Source organism: Danio rerio, chromosome 7 (genome assembly GCF_049306965.1).
Source record: "Danio rerio strain Tuebingen ecotype United States chromosome 7, GRCz12tu, whole genome shotgun sequence".
In the NCBI taxonomy this organism is placed as follows: Eukaryota; Metazoa; Chordata; class Actinopteri; order Cypriniformes; family Danionidae; genus Danio; species Danio rerio.
The window spans coordinates 72815001-72840000 of NC_133182.1; the positions used below are offsets into that span (position 1 = coordinate 72815001).

General features: G+C 35.8%; 1 protein-coding gene across 19 annotated transcripts in view; it reads left to right on the plus strand.

Annotated features, from left to right (window-relative positions):
* The window catches only part of nfat5b (nuclear factor of activated T cells 5b), a 102305-nt gene that overhangs the window by 49581 nt on the left and 27724 nt on the right, over positions 1-25000 (plus strand). For 12 of the 19 annotated variants that reach the window (XM_068222774.2, XM_021478038.3, XM_021478039.3 and 9 more), the window contains exon 2: positions 7015-7140. In XM_068222774.2, coding sequence (XP_068078875.1) covers positions 7015-7140 — 126 coding nt within the window. Of the gene's footprint in view, positions 1-7014; positions 7141-9765; positions 9893-24315; positions 24379-25000 lie in introns of all 19 variants that reach the window. The other 7 variants (XM_073907516.1, XM_073907518.1, XM_073907519.1 and 4 more) reach the window with 2 other exon arrangements.

The following is a 25000-nucleotide window of genomic DNA, read 5'->3' on the forward strand; positions in this document are numbered from 1 at the left end:
TAACAAAAAATTATTAAACCATGTAAAAAAATAAAGTTTCAATTTAGTATTGTTGAAAACTCATCACATTCAACATTTAATCACACTCAGCCCATCTACCCAGATGAGAGCTCTGCTAGTCGGACTTCTCATCAAGCATCTCCCGCTGGATCTAATCTCACTATATTTATTAAACGGGATATTTAATTTATCTTGTTGTCTTTATCTAACGACATATTCCCTGACTTTGGGCATTGGAATCTATTACTTGTTCTCAGGTAACGTGTTTTGGCTGAGCGCAAAGATAAGATAATGAATAATGTAAGCACGTACATTCTGTATATTGACTGATCGCTTGCCTTTATTTCCTATAATGTATAAACTTATTGTATGTTATACTTTTATAATGGCCATTATCGATTCTTAAAACTGATACTCAGCAAAAGAGAGGCTGTGTTTCGTATTTTCACTGAAATTGAAAGGAGGCAGTTGTTATCGGCTCCGTTTTGTTATAAATATCCACACAGTGAAGATGACGCTCATCTTATGCAGCACGACGCCTCAACATGTCTGCTGTCTAAGTTGCTAATATTAAAATGAAAATAGGCAGTTCCTTAAATCATGTTTACATTTTATTGTTGAGAAAGTGAAACAACGAAGCCAGGGTGATGTGAATGAAGTTATAAAGTACACTGTTCCCTTTGAAGATTTACCCGTGTCCTCGGTATAGTCTGCTTTTCCATATCAAACTGAGAAGAAGAGACTGCAGCCTTGATCAAACTTGCGAAGTCTGAACTTACACGGAGAGAATGCAGGACTGAACTGTGTGTGTTAGGCTACTTAATATTCAGGAAAAGCCTTAATCAGAGAGGCGAACGTCTGCAGCCCCGCCTCCGTTTTCAGATGTCTCCGTTTTCCATCATCCACACTGAGACGGAGCAGCAGCGTTTCAGAATGAAAACAGCCTCTCCAGCGTTTTCGAAACGCTCCGTTTTCGGCGCTCGAGAACTCCGGCGTAGTGTGGACGGTTGGCGTAACCGTAGCAAAACTTATGCGTTTTCAAACTAAAACGCATTAGTGTAAACGGGGCCTTAGAGTTTTCCAGCTCTTTTCATCCCCGCTTCTAGCAGCACACTCCATGTCCGCATTACTGGATCTGTAGTGACAACAGACCGCAAGGGATGATGGTCAAGCATGGGCTGATGGAAATTGTAGTTTTCGCTACCCCCCGTTCGCTTCATTCGCCTGAGCAAATTTTCTCAGAAGACCTATAGTTTTACCGAGTCATGCGTCTTCGGTAATATCGAAAAAAATTAATATTGCGGTATGACGGTATTTACAATACCGTTACATCCCTACTTATACATGATTATGCTGTTGAACTGTTTTATAAACGCAAGATTATACTCCTAGCAGTGCGATATGGCTATATATTAGAGGAATTATTATAATATTTATATTTATATATTTATATATTAATAATTATTATTATATATATATATTATTGAAATGATTCTCTTGCGTAATGTCTAAAATGATGACAAAACAGGTAATTTTGCTGACATTTTTAAATTAAAAGGCTGAACAGCATGAAATGCCATCAGTCTAATGAGATTTCCCAGTATCTCTCTGTTGCAATCGGGAGTCTTCCGAGTCCTGACTGTCTACTCTATCTATCCATCCAAAAAGTACAAGGGGTGGCGCTCTCCCCTAACCTAATGTACTAAACAGCAGAGTAGTCCTATGTGTTGCAAAATGTATGTCACGTGACCTTCTTACCTGTCCGCTTCAGACAGATAGCGTGCACACTGAAACGATCAACAACGAAATACACAGTAAGACGGGGTTTTTTTCTAAACGCAATGCAATAACACAAACAAGCGGAAGAAAGCAGAGAAACAGAAGTCAAGAGAGAGAGAAATTAAAGGGGCTAGCGATTGGTCTGACGCGCTTTTATGACGGGTGGTCTTTGCTAATTGGATGTGACGTAAGAGTGACGTAACCCGGGAGGAAGTGACTGACAGCTGAATAGACCAATGAATGGAACCTGAAAATAATGAAAACAGATATGGGACGAGAGAGAGAGAGAGAGAGAGAGAGAGAAAGAAAACAGAGCACAAATAACACAAATACATAACAATGGTGCAGTGGGTAGCATGATCACCTAACAGCAAGAAGGTCGGTGGTTCGAGCCTTGGTTGGGTCAGTTGGCATTTCTATGTGGAGTTTGCGTGTTCTCCCTGTGTTCGCTTGGGTTTCCTCCGGTTGCTCCGGTGTCCCCCACAATTACAAAGACGTGTTTCCGAGTGTTGGGTTGCGGCTGGAAGGGTATCCGCTGCGTAAAGCATATGCTGGATAAGTTGGTGGTTCATTCCGCTGTGGTGATCCCTGATTTAAAAAAATGAATGAATGTTTTAAATTATTAGTTGCTCCCAAAATCATTACGCATGAACCCGCAGATTTTTATTTTAATTATTTTCCGAGCAGAAATGACAAAAGATGAGTCTGGTCCCGAATCTGAGAACGAAACTGGCAACCATAGACTTCCATAGTAGAAAAAACAAAAGCTTTGGAAGCAAATGGTTACCGGTTTCCAACATTTTTCAAAATAACTTCTTTTGTGTTTAACAGAAAAAAATAATCTTATGAGGGTGTGTAAAAAGGTGAATAAATCATCATAGGCTCATTCTGAAAACGTAGCCCTGTATACATTTCTGGAGATTGCTAATTATGTAGCCAGAAGTATGTAAAGGCTGCATTTTGTCTTTAAAACGAACGCTATGGGGCGGTATGATGCTGTACTTACCAGCTGACTGCTTACCGTATGGACGACTTTCCCGCTGTGACCAGTTTGTCCAGTTGTTCGCCATATATGTCGGTGAACTTGAGAGGCAGAGAGGAGTTGATCAGGATGACGAGGTTTGAGTCAGGCGAAGAACTGTTCTAGAAAGTGGGTAAGACAAAAACAGAAGCCAAAAAACAAAATAAACAAGTAAATAACAGGGTGGAAATGTGGTGAAAATCAGGCAAGGGCTTTATTTTTCTGGATTGCTTTTTAAAACTGTCTGTTGGGTTTAAAGAAGAGGGTGGGCGTGTCAATCTGTGCTTTTAAAAATGCTGTTGATTAAGATTTTAGAAGAAGGAGGGTGGGTCAGTCGATCGGTCAGTCAGTCATTCAGTCAGTCGACAAAGACCTCTGGTGGATTTACGCGTGAACAGCAAAACGGTGATGCGAATGGCACTCACGAGCGAAATTTGAGATCTGAAAAAGCATACACAGCGACCTCTGGTGGATTTGTGAAAAATAAAACTGCAGAAAATGTACCTCCTGAGACATATTTTGCGCTCTACAGAAATCTATATATCGGTACATTTTTAGAATGAGCCTGGGTTGGAATAAATGATGATGAATTTTCTCTTTAGGGTGATCTATCCCTATCCTTTTTGGCTTTTTGGATTCATTATTTTTTTAAGATTGAATTTTATCCTCATTCAGACTTATATAAAGTTGAATAAAAAATTAAAGAAAGGAGAATTAGAGGAGCTCTAAGCAGTTATTTTCATTATTTGTCTTTTTTGTGTATTTATGATGAGGCCTAACTGCTGTGATCAGTCCAAAAAAATAATAAAAATCACGTGTCACTTTCTCAAATCCTTCGTCCCCTTGTAGCAGCCTTGTTTTCAAAGTGGTCCTCACCAGAATAGCGAATGAGGATCGAAGGCATTGTGTTCACGTTCTGTTAAAATAACCCGCTACAATCACAGAGTGGTGACTAATGCCTCTGGCATGCCAAAAATGGTATTTATCACTTACCATAGGTGTAAAAAAAAGCTGTCAAGTCTCCGAAACACTCCGTATACCTGGAATTAGAGCAGCAGATATAGATGGCGCTTATGCTCATGGAAAAGTACTGAAATAAATGTGATGCTGATAATCACCCCTCCCTGGCGATAATCCACTTGAAAGGAGATATTGGAAATTCACCGCATATCTCGGTTGCTGCTATAAGAAACCCGCACATGTTTTGACCTAAAGTGTTTTAATGAAACTCTCTAATAGGGCTGCAAGATATTGGGAAAAAAGTAACATTGCAATGTAGATTGCAATATGAATGTAACTTCACCAAATGACTTGTATAGCTCTATGTGGAAAGCATTGATCCTTTTAGATTGATAAGAATAATTCAGTAGGGCAGTGCATCTGCATCAAATATCATAAACAATCTACAAGCACACACTGAAAAATAGCAATGCTATTTCAACTCTAGTAGAGTTATAATCAATTTACATATAGAATATTTTCAGAGTTAAAATAACACTCTTAAGAGAGTCCAACACTATAAATGAGTTATACTTACACTGTATCGAGTTAATAAAAACTCTGGTCTACACTACTGGGAGTTGATTGCTCTCTAACTCTAGTGTAAAGAGTAAAATTTTAACACTTTTACAGTGATTTTATCTCTAGTCTACCCAGTAAACTTTACAATACTCATGATAGATAGTCAAAATAACTTACAAGTGAAAATTCTCCAAGAATGACAGAAAAAAAATATCACAATTATGTTATGAATCATTTTTATTAACAAAACATGTTCACACTTGACTGCCAGCTCTACAAATTTACACTTTGTAAGACTTTAATAAATGTTAAAAATGGCATGACTTTTATTTTCTATTAAGATTTTTGGTCAAATGAGTTCCCGAATGTTGGAAATAACACCATCAAGTGTTGGTTACCTGTAACTCCTTAATTTTACACTCTAACTCTATAAAGGCAACACTTTACTCTGTAATGCTTTAACACTGAGAATTTAACACTGATGAATTTGCTGTGTGGTTAAATACACTTAGTCCCTTTAATAATCCGGGGTCGCCACAGCGGAATGAACTGCCAACTTATCCAGCAAGTTTTTACGCAGCGGATGCCCTTCCAGCCGCAACCCATCTCTGAGAAACATCCACACACACATTCACACACACACTCATACACTATGGACAATTTAGCCTACCCAATTCACCTGTACCGCATGTCTTTGGACTGTGGGGGAAACCGGAGCACCCGGAGGAAACCCACGCGAACGCAGGGAGAACATGCAAACTCCACACAGAAACACCATCTGAGCCGAGGTTCGAACCAGCAACCTTCTTGCTGTGAGGAGACAGCACTACCTACTGCGCCACTGCCTCGCCTTGGATAAATACAATTAAATACGAATAAAGTAATATTTTTAGGGTTTTTCGACGAGTCTGATAGTGTTCAGGTACAGTAAATCAATAATCAAATGTAAAATACTGCACAGTTATCGTGTTACACATAATTCAACACAATTATTTGTTATTAAAGTTAAAAACAATACAATTTTTAAGGCTTGAAGGTGTTTAATATCCTCACACTGTCTCAGACTTTAAAAACACACGCGAATGATAAATTATAATCCAGACTTAACATTACAAATCCTGAGATGTTATTTTGTGCAAATAATCAAATTGCGATATCAATGCTGAATCGATACAGTGGGGGAAATAAATATTGAACAAGTCATGTTTTTTTCTGCCTGGGAAAAATGTTTCTAGAGGAGCTTTTGACATGGAATTGAACTAGATTTTGGTAAAAGCCCAAACAATACAAACAGAAAAAAAAAATATCTGAAAAATTTGTTGTGTAATAACAATGGACTGACACAAGGAGAAAGTACTGAAATACTTACATTTATTCAATACTTACTATAAAAAGCTTTTTTTGCTGATGGCCGCTTAAAGATGCCTCTCATAAGGTGAATGAAGTCGCATGAATAGCTCAGGTGCGAGTTTTTCACAGACTTTAACAGAGTGTCAAAATCTTGATAGTTCTGTGGGTCTCGTCTATCAAATCTAAGCTTTGTATTCTCTATTGCAGTGGTTCTCAAATTTTTTTCATCAAGTACCACATCAGAAAAAAATTGGCTCTTTAAGTACCACCAAAATGAGCAATATTGAAATATAGTAGCGTAGTAGGCCAAGTAAAGCAGTTACAGCTCTCCACAGCTAAAAGATGTGGCAGATTACCTCAGAAATATAGGCTATATGCCAGTGGTTCTCAAAGTTTTTTCATCAAGTACCACCTCAGAAAAAAATTGTCTCTCCAAGTACCACCAAAATTAGCAGTATTGAAATACAGTAGCGCAGTAGGCCCAGTAAAGCAGCTACAGCTCTGCAAAGTAAAAAAAACGTTGCGGATTACCTCACAAATATACGCTATATATCATATGGTATATTATATACATTATTTTTAATACATTTTGAATATATATGTAGCATGTACATGACATATTTCATTCCTCCGCGTACCACTAGAAGAAAGCCTGCGTACCACTAGTGGTACACGTACCACAGTTTGAGAACCACTGCTATATGCTATATGTCCGAAATATAGGCTATATATGTCAATTTTGAAATGTGTGTAGCATGTACATCACATATTTAATTCCTCTGCGTACCACTAGAAGGAAGCCTGCGTACCACTAGTGGTACACGTACCACAGTTTGAGAACCACTGCTCTATTGGATTCAAATCAGGTGATTGGCTGAGCCATTCTACAGCTTGATTTTCTTTCTCTGAAAGCATTTGAGAGTTTCCTTGGCTGTGTTTTGGATCATTGTCTTACTGAAATGTCCACCCTGGTTTCATCTTCATCCTCCTTGTAATGTAGGTGTTGGACTGAAGCATGCAGCTAATACTAATTTACAGTGAAAAATGGCAGACGCAGATTTCAGCTGCTGTCTGGGCTTTCCATGCCTTTCCACACCTCCCTTTCTTCATGTGCTCAATACTTTTTTCCTGTATCATTTCATTTTATTAAACATAACCTTATTTACAAACTAATTAGATTTGTTTTCTTTGTATATACAGTATGGCTTTCTTTGGTTGTTGTTAACATCCGGTGAAAAAATTCAAGTCAACGGCACCTTTAGAAGTATGCTTTTTGAGAAACATGGTGATATTGTGCAGCCCTACTCTGTAATGAATTGATTTGTCTGTTTGGTTCTCTCCAGAGTCAGTATATGATCTTCTCCCGAAAGAGCTGCAGCTGCCGTCGTCTGGAGTGCAGAGCGCAGCCGCTATGAGTCAGAAAAGCGGAGGAGAGGCTGGACCGCCGCCGCCAGCAGCTCTCGCCGCAGGTAAACTCTGCTTTTTTGCATTGAAATAATCTTTTCTCTCAGGCTGACTTATTGAGTCAGATACTGAAGACGGGAGCTCAGGATTGCATCACAATCCTCCTTGATGCATTTGAATGTGCCTGATTTGCTTTACAAAAATGGTCCGGGCTTGGTGACGTCACACAAAAAGACAGATGATTCAGAGGTGGAGCGTGTTTTAATGCAACTCTTTAGGCAAGGCAAGGCAAATTCATTTATATAGCACATTTCATACACAATGGTAATTCCAAGTGCTTTACATAAAAAAAGAATACAAGAAACGTAAAATAAAGAAATGAAAACAACAAGTACAACGAATATTACATTTTTTTGGTGTAACATGCACTGATTATTCGCTCACAGTAAGACCAGCAACCTAATTAAAGGGTTAGTATTGTTTTTACTTTAGTTTTTTGTATTTTACTTTTCTGCTTTTTTTTTTTTTTTTGCTTTTTTTTTCAATGAGTTTTTGTTTTGTTTTAATTTTGTTTTTTGTTTTTTATTTTGTTTATTTTTGTCTTCTTTTTTGTTGTTCTGTTTTTAACTTTGTTTATTTATTTATTTTTTGCTTTTTATTGTTTATTTTATTTTTACTTTATTTTTTGTTTTGTTTATTTTTCACTTATTTTGCTTTGTTTTTTGCTTTGTTCTGTTTTTGCTTTATTTTGTTTTTGTTTTAACTTTATTTATTTATAAATTTTTTGCTTCATTTTTTTGCTTTTTATTGTTTATTTTATTTTTGCTTTATTTTTTGTTTTGTTTATTTTTCACTTATTTTGCTTTGTTTTTTGCTTTGTTTTGTTTTTGCTTTTGCTTTATTTTGTTGTTGTTTTAACTTGTTTTATTCTTAGATTTTGCTTTATTTTGTTTTTGGTAACTTTATTAAATTTTTTGCTTTATTTTTGTTTTTCTCTGCTTGTTTTATTGTTAGCTTTGTTTTGTTTTTCACCTTTTGCTTTGCTTTTTGTTTTCTTTTTTGTTTTTGATTTATCTTGTTTTTATTTTTACATTTTTTACTTAGTTTTTTGGTGTTTATTACATTTTTTGGTGTAACATGCTCTGATTATTTGCTCACAGTACGACCAGCAACCCAATTAAAGGGTTAGTTCACCCAAAAATTAACATTTCCTCATCAGATTGAAGCTTTAAGAATTTCTTTCTTTCTATTGAACACAAAGCAAGACATTCTGAAGAATGATGGTAAAAAAGCAGCCAAAAATAATAATGAAGTCAATAGATGTTTTTTTTCCAACATTCCAGCTGGTTCGAAACTTGTGATTGTATCATTTTTATTTTTGAGTGAACTGTCCCTTTAAAGCCCTTTTTTGGTTTGGTATTAACATGGGTTTTCACTTTTCTGATCACAAGTGGTCACCCTAATGCTTCCATGTATCATGAACACTATGTTCACATTTCAAGCCATATTCCCTCTTTTTCACTCCTACATAGTACATAAGGTAAACAAGTACAATAATGAGCTAGGCCATGTTACGTTGCTTACGAATGAGTGAGAAAGGATGTGCGTGGCAAATACACATTCAGTTAAAGTCACAACTCTCAGAAGGATCAAGTTAAATTTTCTGTCTGTTCATATTTGGCTACGTGAGCATTCCTATGAATAAGCCATTCCTATACTTACATATTTTGAGCATCTCTGGAAGTGATCGACATGTTTTAGACCCCATTACTACTTATTTAGCGTCATCCATTTGTGATTAGATTGACGAAAACCCCATTTTAATACTAGTTGTAAACAGAGCACAAATAGGAACTTTTTAATGATAAACAATTAACTTTAGCTGTAGATTTTTTTCTTTTCTAAATAGAGAGGATTTTGTTCTTGCTCTGAACCTTGAACCCTGATGAAAGCATAGAAGGAATGCCAATTTTTGTTGTATGTGAAAAAGGAGATCATTTAGAGAAAGTAAAACCTTTATTGGGGCATCAGAGTAACAAATTTGCAGTACAAAAATGTAGAATTAAAAAATAATAATAATTAAATTTGACTAAAGTGATTAACAGTTAGTAAAATAATAACAAATGTTTTTTCACAAAAGCAGCCAGACTGTATTTACATTTTAAATGCATGCTTTTATTATTATTTTTATGATTATAAATATTATTATTATTAGTTTTAAAATTATTATTATTATTATTATTATTATTATTATTATTATTATTATTATTATTATTATTATTATTATTGTTGTTATTATTACATTCATTTAATTGACAATAATTAATTTAATGAAGTCTCAAGTTTCAATCCATTTAATTAAATTCCAATCCAATGTGTTTTCACTTTGAAAATAAATAAATAAATAAATAAATAAATAAATTTGGTATGAAATTCAAATGTGAATTCCAATGAAACAAACAACAACAGAGGTGTACAAAATTGATGCATGCATGACAGCAAATGCATGCATTGTTGTTCATTAAAAATATTAATAATTAATTAATTATCCTTGATTTACATTGAACACTGGGGGAAAAAGAAACTGGTTGCAATGAAAACCAGTCAGAAAACTTTTTTTTTTGAGTTCCTTCCTGTACATTCAAAATGCAATTCACTTTAGTTTCTTTTACTCTGCCCCTTTATCAAAGTGCCCAGGTTTAGGGTGAGTTTCTGTAAACCAGAAGTCTGTTGCCTTTGGACATCTGTACCTACAGTAACTGCAGCCAAATGCATCCCTCTGACGAGGCAGGACATGCTGGCTGCAGCTGAAGGAAGGTGACGTATGTTCCAGCTTAAATGAATTTCATTGTGGGATTTTTTTTTTTAGGTGGATTTGCTTCTTCTGGCTATTTTCTCTTCCTGTTTGCTTAATTGTATTGTCTGTGTAACATCATGTTTTTAGCAATCAAACATTTTCTCTGGTGTTTGACCTGTTGTTGGAGATTTGTTTCTTTGTTTACTTGTTTTGTGTTTTGGCTTTATTTATTTATTTATTTTTTGTCACTTTTTTGCTTTGTTTTTTGTTTTGTTTTTGCTTTATTTAGATTTTGTTTTTCAATTAGTTTTTTTTGCTTTGTGTTTTGTCTTTACTTTAGTTTTTGTATTTTACTTTTCTGCTTTGTTTTTTTTTGTTTGTTTTGTTTTTGCTTTTGCTTAATTTTATTTTATTTTTGTTTTTCAATGTGTTTTTGCTTTGTTTTTGTTTTAATTTAGTTTTTTGTTTTTTACTTTGTTTATGATGTTTTTTCCACTTTTGATTTTTGTTTGGTTTATTTTGTTTTTGTCTTTCATTTATTTTTTGTCTTATTTTTGTTGTTCTGTTTTTGCTTTATTTTGTTTTTGTTTTAACTTTATTTTATTTTTTTGCTTCAATTTTTGTTTTTACTTTTTATTTTATTTTTGCTTTATTTTTTGTTTTGTTTATTTTTCACTTTTTTTGCTTAGTTTTTTGCTTTGTTTTGTTTTTGTTTTAACTTGTTTTATTTTTAGATTTTGCTTTATTTTGTTTTTGCTAACTTTATTTAATTTTTTTGCTTTATTTTTGTTTTTCTCTACTTGTTTTATTGTTTGCTTTGTTTTGTTTTTCACCTTTTGCTTTGTTTTTTGTTTTCTTTTTGTTTTTGATTTATCTTGTTTATATTTAAAAAAAAAATTTTTTGTTTTTTGTTTGTTTTAGTTTTTTCTTTTTGTGTTTTACTTTGTTTATTTTATTTTTTGCTTTGTTTTTTTTTGTTTTGTTTTTGCTTTATTTTGTTTTTCAAAGCATTTTTTGCTTTGTTTTGTTTTGTTTATGGCTTTATTTTGTTTTTGTGCTTCACTTTGTTAATTTACTTATTTTTTGTTTTGTTTTGTTTTTGCTTTAATTTGGTGCTGTTTTTCCACTTTATTTATAGTTTAAAAACTTTTTTGCTTTGTTTTTATTCTGCCTTTGTTTGGTTTAATTTTGCTTTGTCTCCATCTCATCTCTAACCCATGACTTTTCATGTTTTTGCCATTTACAGGATCATATCAATTTTTCTGTACTCCCAGTTAAATGTTTGCAATGTCAAAAACAAACCTTTTTCCCCAAAGTTCTGATTGTATTTTTGGTCCCACTTTATATTAAGTGTCCTTAACTACTATGTACTTGCATCAAAAAATAAATACAATGTACTTACTGTGTTCATAATGTATTTGAAAACACTTGTGGTCGTCTTTTGTTGGGATAGGGGTTGGGTTATGGACAGGTTTGGTGGTATGGGTAGGTTTAAGGGTGGGTTAAAGTGTAAGGGATGGTCAACAGTGTATTTACAAATGTAGTTACAGAAGTTAGTTACAGATGTAATTACATACAGGTATTTAATCAAGCATAAGTACACAGTAAATACATGTATTTACACAATAAGTACATTGTAACAAACTATTAATTCCTTTGTAAGTACATATTAGTTAAGGCAACTTAATATAAAGTGGGACCGTATTTTTTTAATAATATGACCTAAAGTCAGATTTTCCTTTGATTTAACTGAAGGTTTAAATGAAGCAAAATTTAAATTATTGAGGTTCTTCATATTTTTTATGCAAATCAATGCAATTAAATTTAACGCAATCAACTTATGGAAATAAATAATGCATAAAACATTATTTATAAGTGGGTATTTATCACAAAATGATGACTGTTTTCAGAAATTGTAAGAATTACACCCATAATTCCATGAAAATAAAGAAAAAGGCTTGCAAAGTCTGAGAAAAAAGGTGTAACTATTATATGTAAATCTAGAATTCTGAGTAAAAGTTCAAAGTTTTTAGATTTAAAAAGAATTCTGAGGGGTGAAAAGACAAATTTATGAAATGTAAACTCGTTCTCAGGGGGAAAAAAAACTGAATTTTGAAATAAAAGTGAGAAAAAAGTACTTTAGGGGAGAAAACAAATCTCATTTTTGTAGCAGAAATACACTGAACAAACATGACTTGAGGTGTGCAGTTTTGTACAGTATGCAGCTGTGTTCGGGTTAGTTCACTTGACCCAAATGAAACATCACGATTCTGTTACTATTATTTTAAAACTGTTTTCAGTCAAATTGAATTTAAATGTTTGTTTTTCCTCATGAGACGGAGTCAAGATTTCTGCTGCCTAAATCAATAAAGCTCTAATTTTCTCACAGCTCCCCTGCAGGAACGTGTGCCCTCCATTGGTGAATTCAGATTAGATTTTAGTTTGGTCCCTCAGGGCTCCTGTTGGCTTGTGTTACAGTTTCTATCAATAGTGAAAGCTCTGAGGGCTCAGTATAACACAACACACTCAGGTTGCTGTGTTAAGTTGGCCGTTTGCCGAGTAAAGAGTACAGTGCGGTCATAAACATGGTGGATAATGAATCAAAAGGGGTCATGCACCACTGATTTTCCAAAGCTTAATGTATCTTAATTCATAATTTAGATGCTTTGGCCTCTGCAGGGGCAGTTTATAGTTGAAGTCATATTATTAGCTCTTCTGAATTATTAGCCCCCCCTGTATATTTTTCCCTAATTTTTGTTCAACACATTTCTAAACAATAGTTTTAATAACTCATTTCTAATAACTGATTGCTTTTATCTTTGTCATAATGTCAGTACATAATATTTGTCTAGATATATTTGAAGATACTAGAGATTATCTTGTGACATTTAAAGGCTTAACCAGGGTAATTAGGCAAGTCATTGTATTACATTATTTTGTTCTGTAGACAATCAAAAACAAATGCTTAAGGGGGCTAATAATATTGACCTAAAATGATTTTTAAAAATTGTAAAACTGCTTTTCTTGTTGCTGAAATAAAACAAATAAGATTTTCTCCAGAAGAAAAAATATTATAGGAAATACTGTGAAAAATTCCTTGCTCTGTTGAACATCATATGTGAAATATTAAAAAAAGAAGAAAAAATCACAGGAGTGTGAATAATTCTGACTTCAACTGTATGCCTGTTCATTTATTACATCCTAATGGATTTGCTGTCATCTCTATGCTCACTAACAGATGCGTTATTGTGCGAGTCTTTACAGACATCGATATGGTTCATACTAGCTTCTTTTTCATTCTTTATTGGGGCTAAATAAAGAGTTGAGTGATATATGGGGTATGTGTTTACACTTAATAAAAACAGAAAGAATGATTGTGAATTAGCCCTTTTTATTCATCAAAGTTAAAGCACGAATACAATAACCGGCCACTTTATTAGGTACACCTTATTAGTACTGGGCTGGAGCCCCTTTTGGTTTCAGAACTGCCCTAATCCTTAATGGCATAGATTCAACAAGCTACTGGAAATATCCCTCAGAGATTTTGCTCCACGTTGACATGAAAGCATTACGCAGTTGCTGCAGATTTGTTGGCTGCACATCCATTATGTGAATCTCCCGTTCCACCACATCCCAAAGGTGTTCAATTGGATTGAGATCTGGTGACTGTTGAGGCCATTTGAGTACAGTGAACTCATTGTCATGTTCAAAAAACCAGTCTGAGAATATTCGCACTTTATGGCATGGTGTGTTATCCTGCTTAATGTAGCCATCAGAAGATGGGCACACTGTGGTCATAAAGGGATGAACATGGTCATCAACAATACTCAGGTAGGCTGTGGTGTTGACATGATTCTCAATTGCTACTAATGGGCCCAAAGTGGGCCAAAAACATATCCCCCACACCATTACACCACCACCAGCAGCCTGAACCGTTGATACAAGGCAGGATGGATCCATGCTTTCATGTTAACCCTACCATCCAAATGTTGCAGCAGAAATCGAAACTCACCAGATCAGGCAACGTTTTTCCAATCTTCTATTGTCCAGTTTTGGGGAGCCTGTGTGAATTGTAGCCTCAGTTTTCTGTTCTTAGCTGACAAGAGTGGCACCCAGTGTGGTCTTCTGCTGCTGTAGCCCATCCACCTCAAGGTTGGATGTGTGTTCAGAGATGCTCTTCTGCAGACCTCGGTTGTAACGAGTGGTTATTTGAGTTAATGTTGCCTTTCTATCAGCTGGAGCCAGTCTGGCCATTCCCTCTGTCCTCTGGCATCAACAAGGCATTTGCGCCCACAGAACTGCCGCTCACTCAATATCTTTTTGTTTTCAGACCATTCTCTGTAAACCCTACAGATGGTTGTGCGTGAAAATCCCAATAGATCAGCAGTTTCTGAAATACTCAGACCAGCCCGTCTGGCACCAGCAACCATGCCACATTCAAAGTCACTTAAATCCCCTTTCTTCCCCATTCTGATGCTCGGTTTAAACTGCAGCAGATCATCTTGACCTTGTCTACATGCATAAATGCACTGAGTTGCTGCCATGTGATTGGCTTATTAGAAATGTGTGATAACGAGCAGTTGGACAGGTGTACCTAATAAAGTGGCCGGTAAGTGTAAGTGTGGTTAATTGTTCTGTCTTACAGTGAATATAGTAAATATAGGTTAAAGTGTCGCTGATGTAACCGATTAAAACTGCTCTTTAAAAGTATGTAAAATGTCGTAAGGTCTTCAAATTTATTCAATTTACATCTGTGACGTATACCCTGGATCACTATTAATCTTTTGTATTTAAATCTGTTGGGTTTGTCTAACTTACTTTTTCCCGGGGTCATTTCTGTTTGGAGTTTGCATGTTCTCCCCGTGTTGGCGTGAGTTTCTTCTGGGTGCTTCGGTTTCCCCCACAGTCCAAAGACATGCTCTATAGGTGAATTGAATAAACTAAATTATCCGTAGTGTATGTGTGTGTGAATGAGAGTATATGGGTGTTTTCCAGTGTTGGGTTGCAGCTGGAAGGGCATCCGCTGTGTAAAACATATGCTGGTTATGTTGGTGGTTCATTTCGATTTTGTGACCTCTGATTAATAAAGGGACTAAGTCGAAAAGAAAACAAATGAATGTTTGTTCAATCTACTTATTTAAATTGAGTTGAAACAACACAATTCTTGAGGTGGGGGGGGGGGGGGGCAACTTAATTGTTTTATGTTTAATCCACTTCAATTTGTATAAACTAATAAGTTAACTCTGCCAGTGGTCTCCAAGCGCACTGTATATACAGTAGAAAGATGATTTGTTGCCACGTTCACTCTCCTGAAAGAGTATGAAGAGTGTGTTTCATTGTTGCATGCCTGCCAAGAGGTTGCAACACAATGCGTAATGAAAAACTCTTTGTAGTCCCCCGCCAGAACAGGGTTTCAATTAATTTCATTAACAATTCTGCACAAACAGAGGAGCAGATGACTCAAATGTCGCTGGATCCGATGACAAACTGGCCCATTGTTTCAGCCCACTGTTCAACTCTGTCTCTTTTGACTGATGTTTTAAGTGGATGGACAAATTAATTGATGAAAGATCGATGGACAGATGAGGTTTTAAAGTGGTGTGTGGATGGATGTATGGATGATGGATGGATCATGGGTTGGCGGATGGACAAGGAGAAAGACGGATCATGGATGTTGTTCGGCGTGCATGCTGAGGGATTGACGGATGGGTAGTTGGGGGAGTTGATGGATGGATGAGTGAATGGTTAAGTGGGTGGGTGAATGGATGGATTGATGGATAATAGATGGATGGGTGTTTGTGATGGTGTATGAGTGGATGGATGGATAAATTAATATATGGGTGTTTGTGTTGGTGTATGAGTGGATGGATGGATGGATGTATGAATAAATGGAAGGGTAGTTGTGTTGGTGTATGGGTAGATGGATGGATGAATAAATAGGTGGATGTTTGTGTTGTATAAGAGGATTGATGGATGAATAAACAGATGGATGTTTGTGTTATATAAGTGGATGGATAAATAAATAGATATATGTTTGTTGTTGTATGAGTGGATGAATAGATGAATTAATTAATAGATGGTTGTTTTGGTGTATGAGTGCATGGAGAAATGAATAAATAGGTGAATGTTTGTGTTGTAAAAGTGGATGGATGGATGGATGAATAAATAAATAGATGGATGTTTGTGTTGGTGTATGAGTGGATGGATGCATGAATTAATAGATGGATGTTTGTTGTTGTATAAGTGGATAGATAGATGAATGGATGGGTGGTTGTGTGGGTGTATGAGTGGATGGATGGATGAATAAATAGATGGATGTTTGTTGTTGTATGTATGGATAAATGGATGGATGGTTGTGTGGGTGTATGTATGAATGAATGAATGAATGAATGAATGAATGAATGAACAGTTGTGTTGGTACATGAGTAGATGGATGTATGAACAAATTGATGGATGTTTGTTGTTGTATGAATGGATTGATAGATAAATGATTGGATGGATGGTTGTGTTGGTGTATAAGTGGATTGATGAATGAACAAATAGATGGATGTTTGTTGTTGTATGAATGGATGGATGGTTGTGTCTGTGTATGAGTGGATGGATGAATGAATAAATAGACGGATGTTTGTTGTTGTATGAGTGGATTGATAGATGAATGAATGTATGAATGGGTTGATGGTTGTGTTGGTGTATGAGTGGATGGATGGATGAATGTATGAATAGATGAATAAATGGAAGGGTAGTTGTGTTGGTGTATGGGTAGATGGATGGATGAATAAATAGGTGGATGTTTGTGTTGTATAAGAGGATTGATGGATGAATAAACAGATGGATGTTTGTGTTATATAAGTGGATGGATAAATAAATAGATATATGTTTGTTGTTGTATGAGTGGATGAATAGATGAATTAATTAATAGATGGTTGTTTTGGTGTATGAGTGCATGGAGAAATGAATAAATAGGTGAATGTTTGTGTTGTAAAAGTGGATGGATGGATGGATGAATAAATAAATAGATGGATGTTTGTGTTAGTGTATGAGTGGATGGATGCATGAATAAATAGATGGATGTTTGTTGTTGTATAAGTGGATAGATAGATGAATGGATGGGTGGTTGTGTGGGTGTATGAGTGGATGGATGGATGAATAAATAGATGGATGTTTGTTGTTGTATGAATGGATAAATGGATGGATGGATGGATGGTTGTGTGGGTGGGTGTATGAATGAATAAATAAATGAATGAATGAATGAATGAATGAATCAATGAATGAATGAATGAATGAATGGACAGTTGTGTTGGTGCATAAGTAGATGGATGTATGAACAAATTGATGGATGTTTGTTGTTGTATGAATGGATTGATAGATGAATGAATGGATGGATGGTTGTGTTGGTGTATGAGTGGATTGATGAATGAACAAAAAGATGGATGTTTGTTGTTGTATGAATGGATGGATGGATGGATGGTTGTGTCGGTGTATGAGTGGATGGATGAATGAATAAATAGATGGATGTTTGCTGTTGTATGAGTGGATTGATAGATGAATGAATGTATGAATGTGTGGATGGTTGTTTTGGTGTATGAGTGGATGGATGCATGAATAAATAGATGGATGTTTGTTGTTGTATAAGTGTATAGATAGATGAATGGATGGGTGGTTGTGTTGGTGTATGAGTGGATGGATGGATGAATAAATAGATGGAAATTTGTTGTTGTATGGATAGATGGATGGATGGATGGTTGTGTCGGTGTATAAGTGGATGGATGAATGAATAAATAGATGGCTGTATGTTGTATGAGTGGATGGATAGATGAATGAATGCATGAATGGATGGATGGTTGTGTTGGTGTATGAGTGGATGAATGGATGAATAAATAGATGGATGTTTGTTGTTGTATGAGTGGATAGAAAGTTGAATGAATGGATGGATGGCTCTGTTGGTGTATGAGTGGATGGATAGATGAATAAATAGATGGATGTTGTTATATGAGAGGGTAGATAGATGAATGAATGAATTATTAGATGAATGAATGGATGGATGGATGGTTGTCTTGGTGTATGAGTGGATGGATGAATAAATAAATAGATGGATGTTTGTGTTGTATAAGTAAAACCACAAAGCAGTTATAAAAATTAAAATATTGTCATTATTCAGTTCAGTTCAATGTTGATTCTATTCAGATCAATAACAGTGCTGATGTTACTTTACCTGAACTAACATGTACACAACTGTACTGTACTGTAAAATCATGTGTGCATATTACACTTGCTGAAAATCATTTTAAGCAGTGTTGTTTACTATTTCGATCTAAGAGCATCAGTTTTGTAAATTTAGTTTAAATAAAGTCTGTCTAACAAATGGCTGATTAGCATACTAATTCAAAGAAAGTCTCTCCTGCGTTTCTCTCAGAATGTTTTTAATCATGATCCCCCGTCTAAAGAATTAAGGAAGTTGCGAAACGCTGTTAGTTATGTTAATGCTGCTTGTTGCAACAGCGCATTATTCCCACATGTTTGAGCATTTGGAATGGGAAGACTGGACTGCAGGAGGACTAGAATGCGGCCAGATTAGTCTAGACTACTCTTGCAAATGTAAACAACACTATCATGAGACTGATGATGGGTTTTTATGTAATGTTATGCCACAGCTTATACCTGACAAGGTGCTTAGACACTTTTTCTGAACATTCTGTTATAAATGACCAACAAATGAATACGATCCAGATCTGTTTGTTTCTGCTGTTTCATTAATATTCTGCAAAACTTTATAAGGTTGCTTTAAAACGCACACTTTGAGATGGCAATGTTTGGAGTTTGAGTCTGTGTAATTCATTGCTATAGTCAAACAATGGTCTCAATATGTCATCCATTATTTATATGTTCATACACCTTGTTTGTAATCAAAGACTATAACTATGGGCACAAGCACCACAAGAATAGTGTGTGTGTGTTTTTTCATAAAAATAAGTGAAATCATTTTCATGATGACCTTTTGAAAGTTTATGGTGGCCTTTAGATCTGTATTCTGAATTTATTTTAGAAGCCACCCATTAATGCGGGGCGTCACGGTGGCACAGTGAGCAGCACTGTCGCTTCGCAGCAAGAAGGTCGCTGGTTTGAGCCGCAGCTGGGTCAGTTGACATTTCTGTGTGGAGTTTGCATGTTCTCCCCGTGTTTGCGTGGGTTTTCTCCGGGTGCTCCGGTTTCCCCCACAAATCCAAAGACATGCGCTACAGGTGAATTGGATAAGCTAAATTGGCCATAGTGTATGTGTGTGAATGCAATAGTGTATGGGTGTTTCCCAGTGTTGGGTTGTGGCTGGAAGGGTATCAGCTGTGTAAAACATGTGCTGCATAAGTTTGCGGTTCGTTCCGCTGTGGTGGCGCCAGATTATTAAAGGGACTAAGCCGAAAAGAAAATGAATAAATGATGTTTCCCAAGTGATGTTTAAAGAGCAAGAGAAAAGTCTTGTTTTTTTTTTTTTACTTTTGCTAAAGAAATTAATTTCGGTTTCCCCCCTAAGAAATAAATAATTGTTTTCAATTAGCTACAAAACAAACCACTGTTGTAAAGGGACCTGCCTATTTAACCAAACTTGCTTAGTTAACCTAATTAGCCTATTTAAGCCTTTAAATGTCACTTTAAGTTGAATATTAGTATCTTGTGAAATAAATCATTAAAACTATTATGTGCTGAAGAATGTGCTGAGAAAAGCTTTTTCCCAACCCAGGCTCATTCTGAAAATTTAGTCTAATATATGTTTCTGGAGACCACGAAATACGCCCTGGGAGGTATGTATTTTTGCAGTTTTTTTGTTTTCGCAAATCCAGGAGAGGCTGCTTTGTGCGCTTTATCATATCTCAAATTTCTCTCATGAGTGCCATTCGTGCCGCTGTTCTCACGTAAACCCGCCAGAGGCCGTTGTTGACTGACTGAATGACCGACCGACCAATCGACTGACCCACCCTTCTCCTTCCCTAAACCCAACCAATTTTATCGATTGTCCTGCCCACTCACTTCCCTAAACCTAAACAACGATTTACAAAAGCTGTCCAGAAAAAAAAGCCCTCATCTGATTTTTACCACGTTTTCAGATTTCACCACATTCTCACCCTGTTATTTACTTGTTAATTTTATATTTTGGATTCTGTTTTTGTCTTACCGGCTTTCCCGGTAACCACTGTACTCAAATGGCTGCGTCTCAAGTGCGCCGACGTACATGTTGAGCTAACTGGACAAACTGGTTGCAGCAGGAAAGCCACACGGAGGTAAGTGCTCAGCTGGTAAGCGCGAAAAGGAACGACGTCGTACCACCCCACAGAAATGCAGCCATACGTACCTCTGGCTACACAATTTGCGGTGTCTAGAAACGTACACAGCACTACGTTTTCAGAATGAGCCTGTGTTGCTCTGTTTAACAGCACTTGGGAAATTAATTTGATTTTGATTTTCGGCTTAGTCCACTTTATTAATCTGGGGTTGCCACAGCAGAATGAACCGCCAACTTATCCAGCATATATTTTACGCAGCGGATGCCCTTCCAGCTGCAACCCAGTACTGGGAAATAAACTGTAACTGTAAAAGATTACAAATATTCTCATAGTTTTTTCTCCTTGATGACCAAAATGTGTATTTAAACAGTACAAAAAAACTTTGTAAAAAGTAGCTCATTTTAAATCCTATTCTTTCCGAAGAGATATTACTTTTTAAAGTGTTTTAACAGTTTTACGCTTTTAATAAGATGTATACTTTTATCAGTGCATATACTGTACATATAGCTCATCAAATGTGGTCAATTGAAGCTCAAACTGTTTTTCTATGATGTGAATAAAGCTCTAGATTTAATGTTCAATCATAAGAATCAATTTAGTCTATCTAAAAGATGAATTAAGTCACTTGATTGTAAACTTGTCAGTTTTAGTAGTGACTTTTAAAGGGTAGGCAAAAGATGAAGAGCTTTAATGTGGCTTTATGAATATAAACGAAGAAAGAATCATCGTAAACTATATTTTAATGATCTGAGAATGCATCTTTGGTATTTAAATTATGATTTAAATAGTATGAAATGCTTATGCCAAAGATTATGTCACATTTTTTTTCTGTATCTGTTGTATGGGAACTGTTATTAAGTGTCATTTTTAATGTAAAAGAGACATTGTTCGAGATGTCTTGACAAATACATCATAACTTGTCTATGTCAAGACATTACCAAGAATTTGTCATAAATCTATCATAAACATCATGAGGCCATTATAATTGTTTAATGATTTTTTAAAACAGCATTATTGTCATTTTTCTTGACCTTTACTAGTGGTACAAATAGAATTTGTCATTAAATGATCAACAAATGTCATCAAATATTAATAACAATGTTATAAAATTGATTGACAGAGTTTTGACCATAGACTTTAAACAATATAGATTTTGTATACGTGATGTCACTCATAGGTTTCTGAAGAGCGCAAATAAAGTGGGCTCGGCCAATCATCGCCATTTTGTTCATGCGTCATCACATCAACCGGGAGTAACCAAAAAACGGGCGAAAAGGCAGAGTGTGAGCGGAGCTACAGATTTGGGAGAAACACTTAATACTTCATTACCTGCGACTCGTTTGTGTTCCAACAACATGTGCTTGGTGGTACACTATATCAATAAAGAGTTTAGTCTTTTTAAAACACTATTGTAATACATTGAGCCACCAAAAATTGTTCTTACGACGTTTTTCTACAGGAGGAAACGCAAATTCCACTTCAAATGTAGTCTGTGTTAGTAAACTCAAGGCTATTTATGATATCCAGGCATAACACTGTATTACAACATTTCAAATGACTGTTCTAGAGTCTACAGCTAATCAATCTGTCATATTCTGGAGTGCATTACAGATCTAAAGAAAAATGTAAATGATCGAATACATTTATAGAGATTGTTTATAAGTATATAAGAATTGTACTCACCTGGGAAATGAAGTTCACTTAAATGGTTTGTGAACACAATTAAGTGCACACAGCATGCCATATTACCTGATAATTGTAGGAAATAATTCCAAAAGGCAACTGACTGTGTAAAACTGCATAAAACAAAACAAAACCACAATGTATATGCCGAGCTCAGCGGCTAATCAGCCGGAATGACGTGATGGCAACCAGCGAGACCTAATTGTCACTCAAGTGGCCATGCCCTTAATAATGCAGAATTAATATAAAAAAAATTGATGAGTTATAAAAAAAATTCACCGCCTCACAGTTGTCATGAAATGTAATATTAGCTATATGAACCAAAATCATTCTTTGTACCAAGCTGTAAACACTTTTTTTCTGCTGTAAAGTTGGCCATTTTAACATTGGGGTCAATTCAAATGTGCTCTATGATGATGCCAGGCCTAGTGGAAATTGGATGAATTGCAGTTTCAGTTACTTCCGTATTAGCTTCACGGGGAAAGCGGAGAGGTTGCCACTTGGTTTTGACACTTTTAATGAGACATTTTAATGACAAATTCAGGCCCCGTTTACACTAATGCGTTTTAGTTTAAAAACGCAGAAGCTTTGCTACGGTTACGCCATCCGTCCACACTACGCTGGAGTTCTTGAGCGCCGAAAACGAAGCGTTTCGAAAACGCTGGAGAGGCCGTTTTCATTCTGAAACGCTGCTGCTCTGTCTCAGTGTGGATGATGGAAAACGGAGACATCTGAAAACGGAGGCGGAGCTGCAGACATTCGCCTCTCTGATTTTGGCTTTTCCTCAATATTAAGTAGCCTAACACACACAGTTCATTCCTGCATCTTCTCCGTGTAAGTTCAGACTTCGCAAGTTTGATCAAGGCTGCAGTCTCTTCTTCTCAGTTTGATATGGAAAACAGACTATACCGAGGACACGGGTAAATCTTCAAAGGGAACAGTGTACTTACCCACATCACCCTGGCTACGTTGTTTCACTTTCTCAACAATAAATTGTAAACATGATATAAGGAACTGCCTATTTTCATTTTAATATCAACAACTAAACAGACAGCAGAAATGTTGAGGCGTCGTGCTGCATATATGAGCGTCATCTTCACTGTGTGGATATTTATAACAAAACGGAGCCTATAACAGCTGCCTCCTTTCAATTTCAGTGAAAATACGAAACATACCCTCTCTTTTGCTGAATATCAGTTTTAATAATCGATAATGGCCATTATAAAAGTATAACATGCAATAAGTTTATACATTATAGGTAATAAAGGCAAGCGATCAGTCAATATACAGAATGTACGTGCTTACATTAATCATTAACTTATCTTTGCGCTCAGCCAAAACACGTTACCTGAGAACAAGTAATTGATTCCAATGACCAAAGTCAGGGAATATGTCGTTAGATAAAAACAACAACATGAATGAAATATCCCGTTTAATAAATATATTGAGATTAGATCCAGCGGGAGATGCTTGATGAGAAGTCCGACTAGCAGAGCTCTCATCTGGGTAGATGGGCTGCAGCGCTTGCCCGAGAGTGTCTGTGTGGTCACGTGATGTGCGTTTTCAGCGTTTTGGTGTGGACGGAGAGCTGTTCAGAAACGCTGGGTAAAACGCGAGTGTGGACGCGGCTCGTTTTCATTCTAAAACGCCGTTTTAAAACTAAAACGCACTAGTGTAAACCGGGCCTCAGTTTCTTCCTCTGAAAAAGGTGATCAGATAAATAATCATGCTAACAGTTATAACGGCCTCATGACAATCATGTTTATGACAGATTTATGACAGGTTATGCTGTCTAGGCATGGACCGGTATAGGATTTTGACGGTATAGCCTTGGATAAAAATATCACGGTTTCACTGTATCAGGGTGTTGTGATTACTGCTATGAAATATATTCTTTTTAAATATCTAGGTAAGCTTTTTTCCCTCTTTAAACACAATATATTTAGTTTTGTGAAACATTTAAAATATTTTGGAGCAGTAAACATGTCAAGCTAAATATTAAAAATGAATCATTGACTTCTGCTGTTTTAAAGTGACATCTTTGAATATCTTTTCTCCTGTTGTCCTAAAAAACAGCAACAAAAAATGTACAAAAAAAATCTTACACACACCCTAGGAACGGTATTACAGAACATTTTGTCGGTTTAAAAACCTTGACCAAACCGCAGTATACCTTATGATCCCATGCCTAATGTTGTCTTTGTAATGTCAAGTCAGCATGAGAAAGACAAAAACAGGTCGTGATTGTTTATGTTAAGTTGTCATAAAGCTATGTTTTCATCCACAGGTTTTATTTTCTGTATCTGTCCAATGGGAATGCTTTACCTCACCTTCTTTGTCCGATGTATGGTTTGATTTTCAAGGCAAATGAATGCCATTAGATGCACCAAAACCAAACAAATGCAATTAAAACAAAGCCTTCTTCATTTGAATCTATTTCAATGGTCAGCGTTTATTACTCATTGGTTGTCTCGTTTTCATTCCAGGAATTTCTCTGTGATGCAGGGAGTGTCTGCATACAAAATGCTCTGCAGTTTTCTGCTTCATAGGTCAGACACCGGTTTATGTTGTTTCTGTGGCTATGCACACTCCATCAAAATTTGTGCAAATTTGTTTAAGACTTTGCTTGCATCATTTGACACATCTGGATGAAAAGATGTCGACCCTCAACTGGAGTAAATATTGAAACCTATGCTATGTAACAGTTTTTGTTTTTGAGGGTCGTATCATATGCAAGTGCTCATTTACCAATGTATGCCTAAATAAAACCCAAGACATTAGAGGATTATTATGGCTAGCAGGCTGCGTGTAATGTCTTGGAGAGTGATGTCTTGTCCTGCTCTGCAGTAACTCTACATGAAATGCTTGTTTTTCCTTTTTCACAGATGTTATTCAGCATGATCGTTTTTGCTCTATTTTTGTTTGTTCATGTATTTCCACAGAATTCCAACTGCTTTTTTTGCCTTAATGTTAGATAATGCTCTGTGAAAGATTAAAAACATGGGCTATTTGAAAGATAAGTAGGTAACACTTTACTTGAGGGGGGGTGTTCATTAGATATACGTCAAGAAATCTTTATAATCAAAAATATCCTGGATACGAATCAGAATTTATGCATGCTTATGACAGCTGTCATTAAGTGTCATTCGCTCAGTTGTGCCATTTTAAATG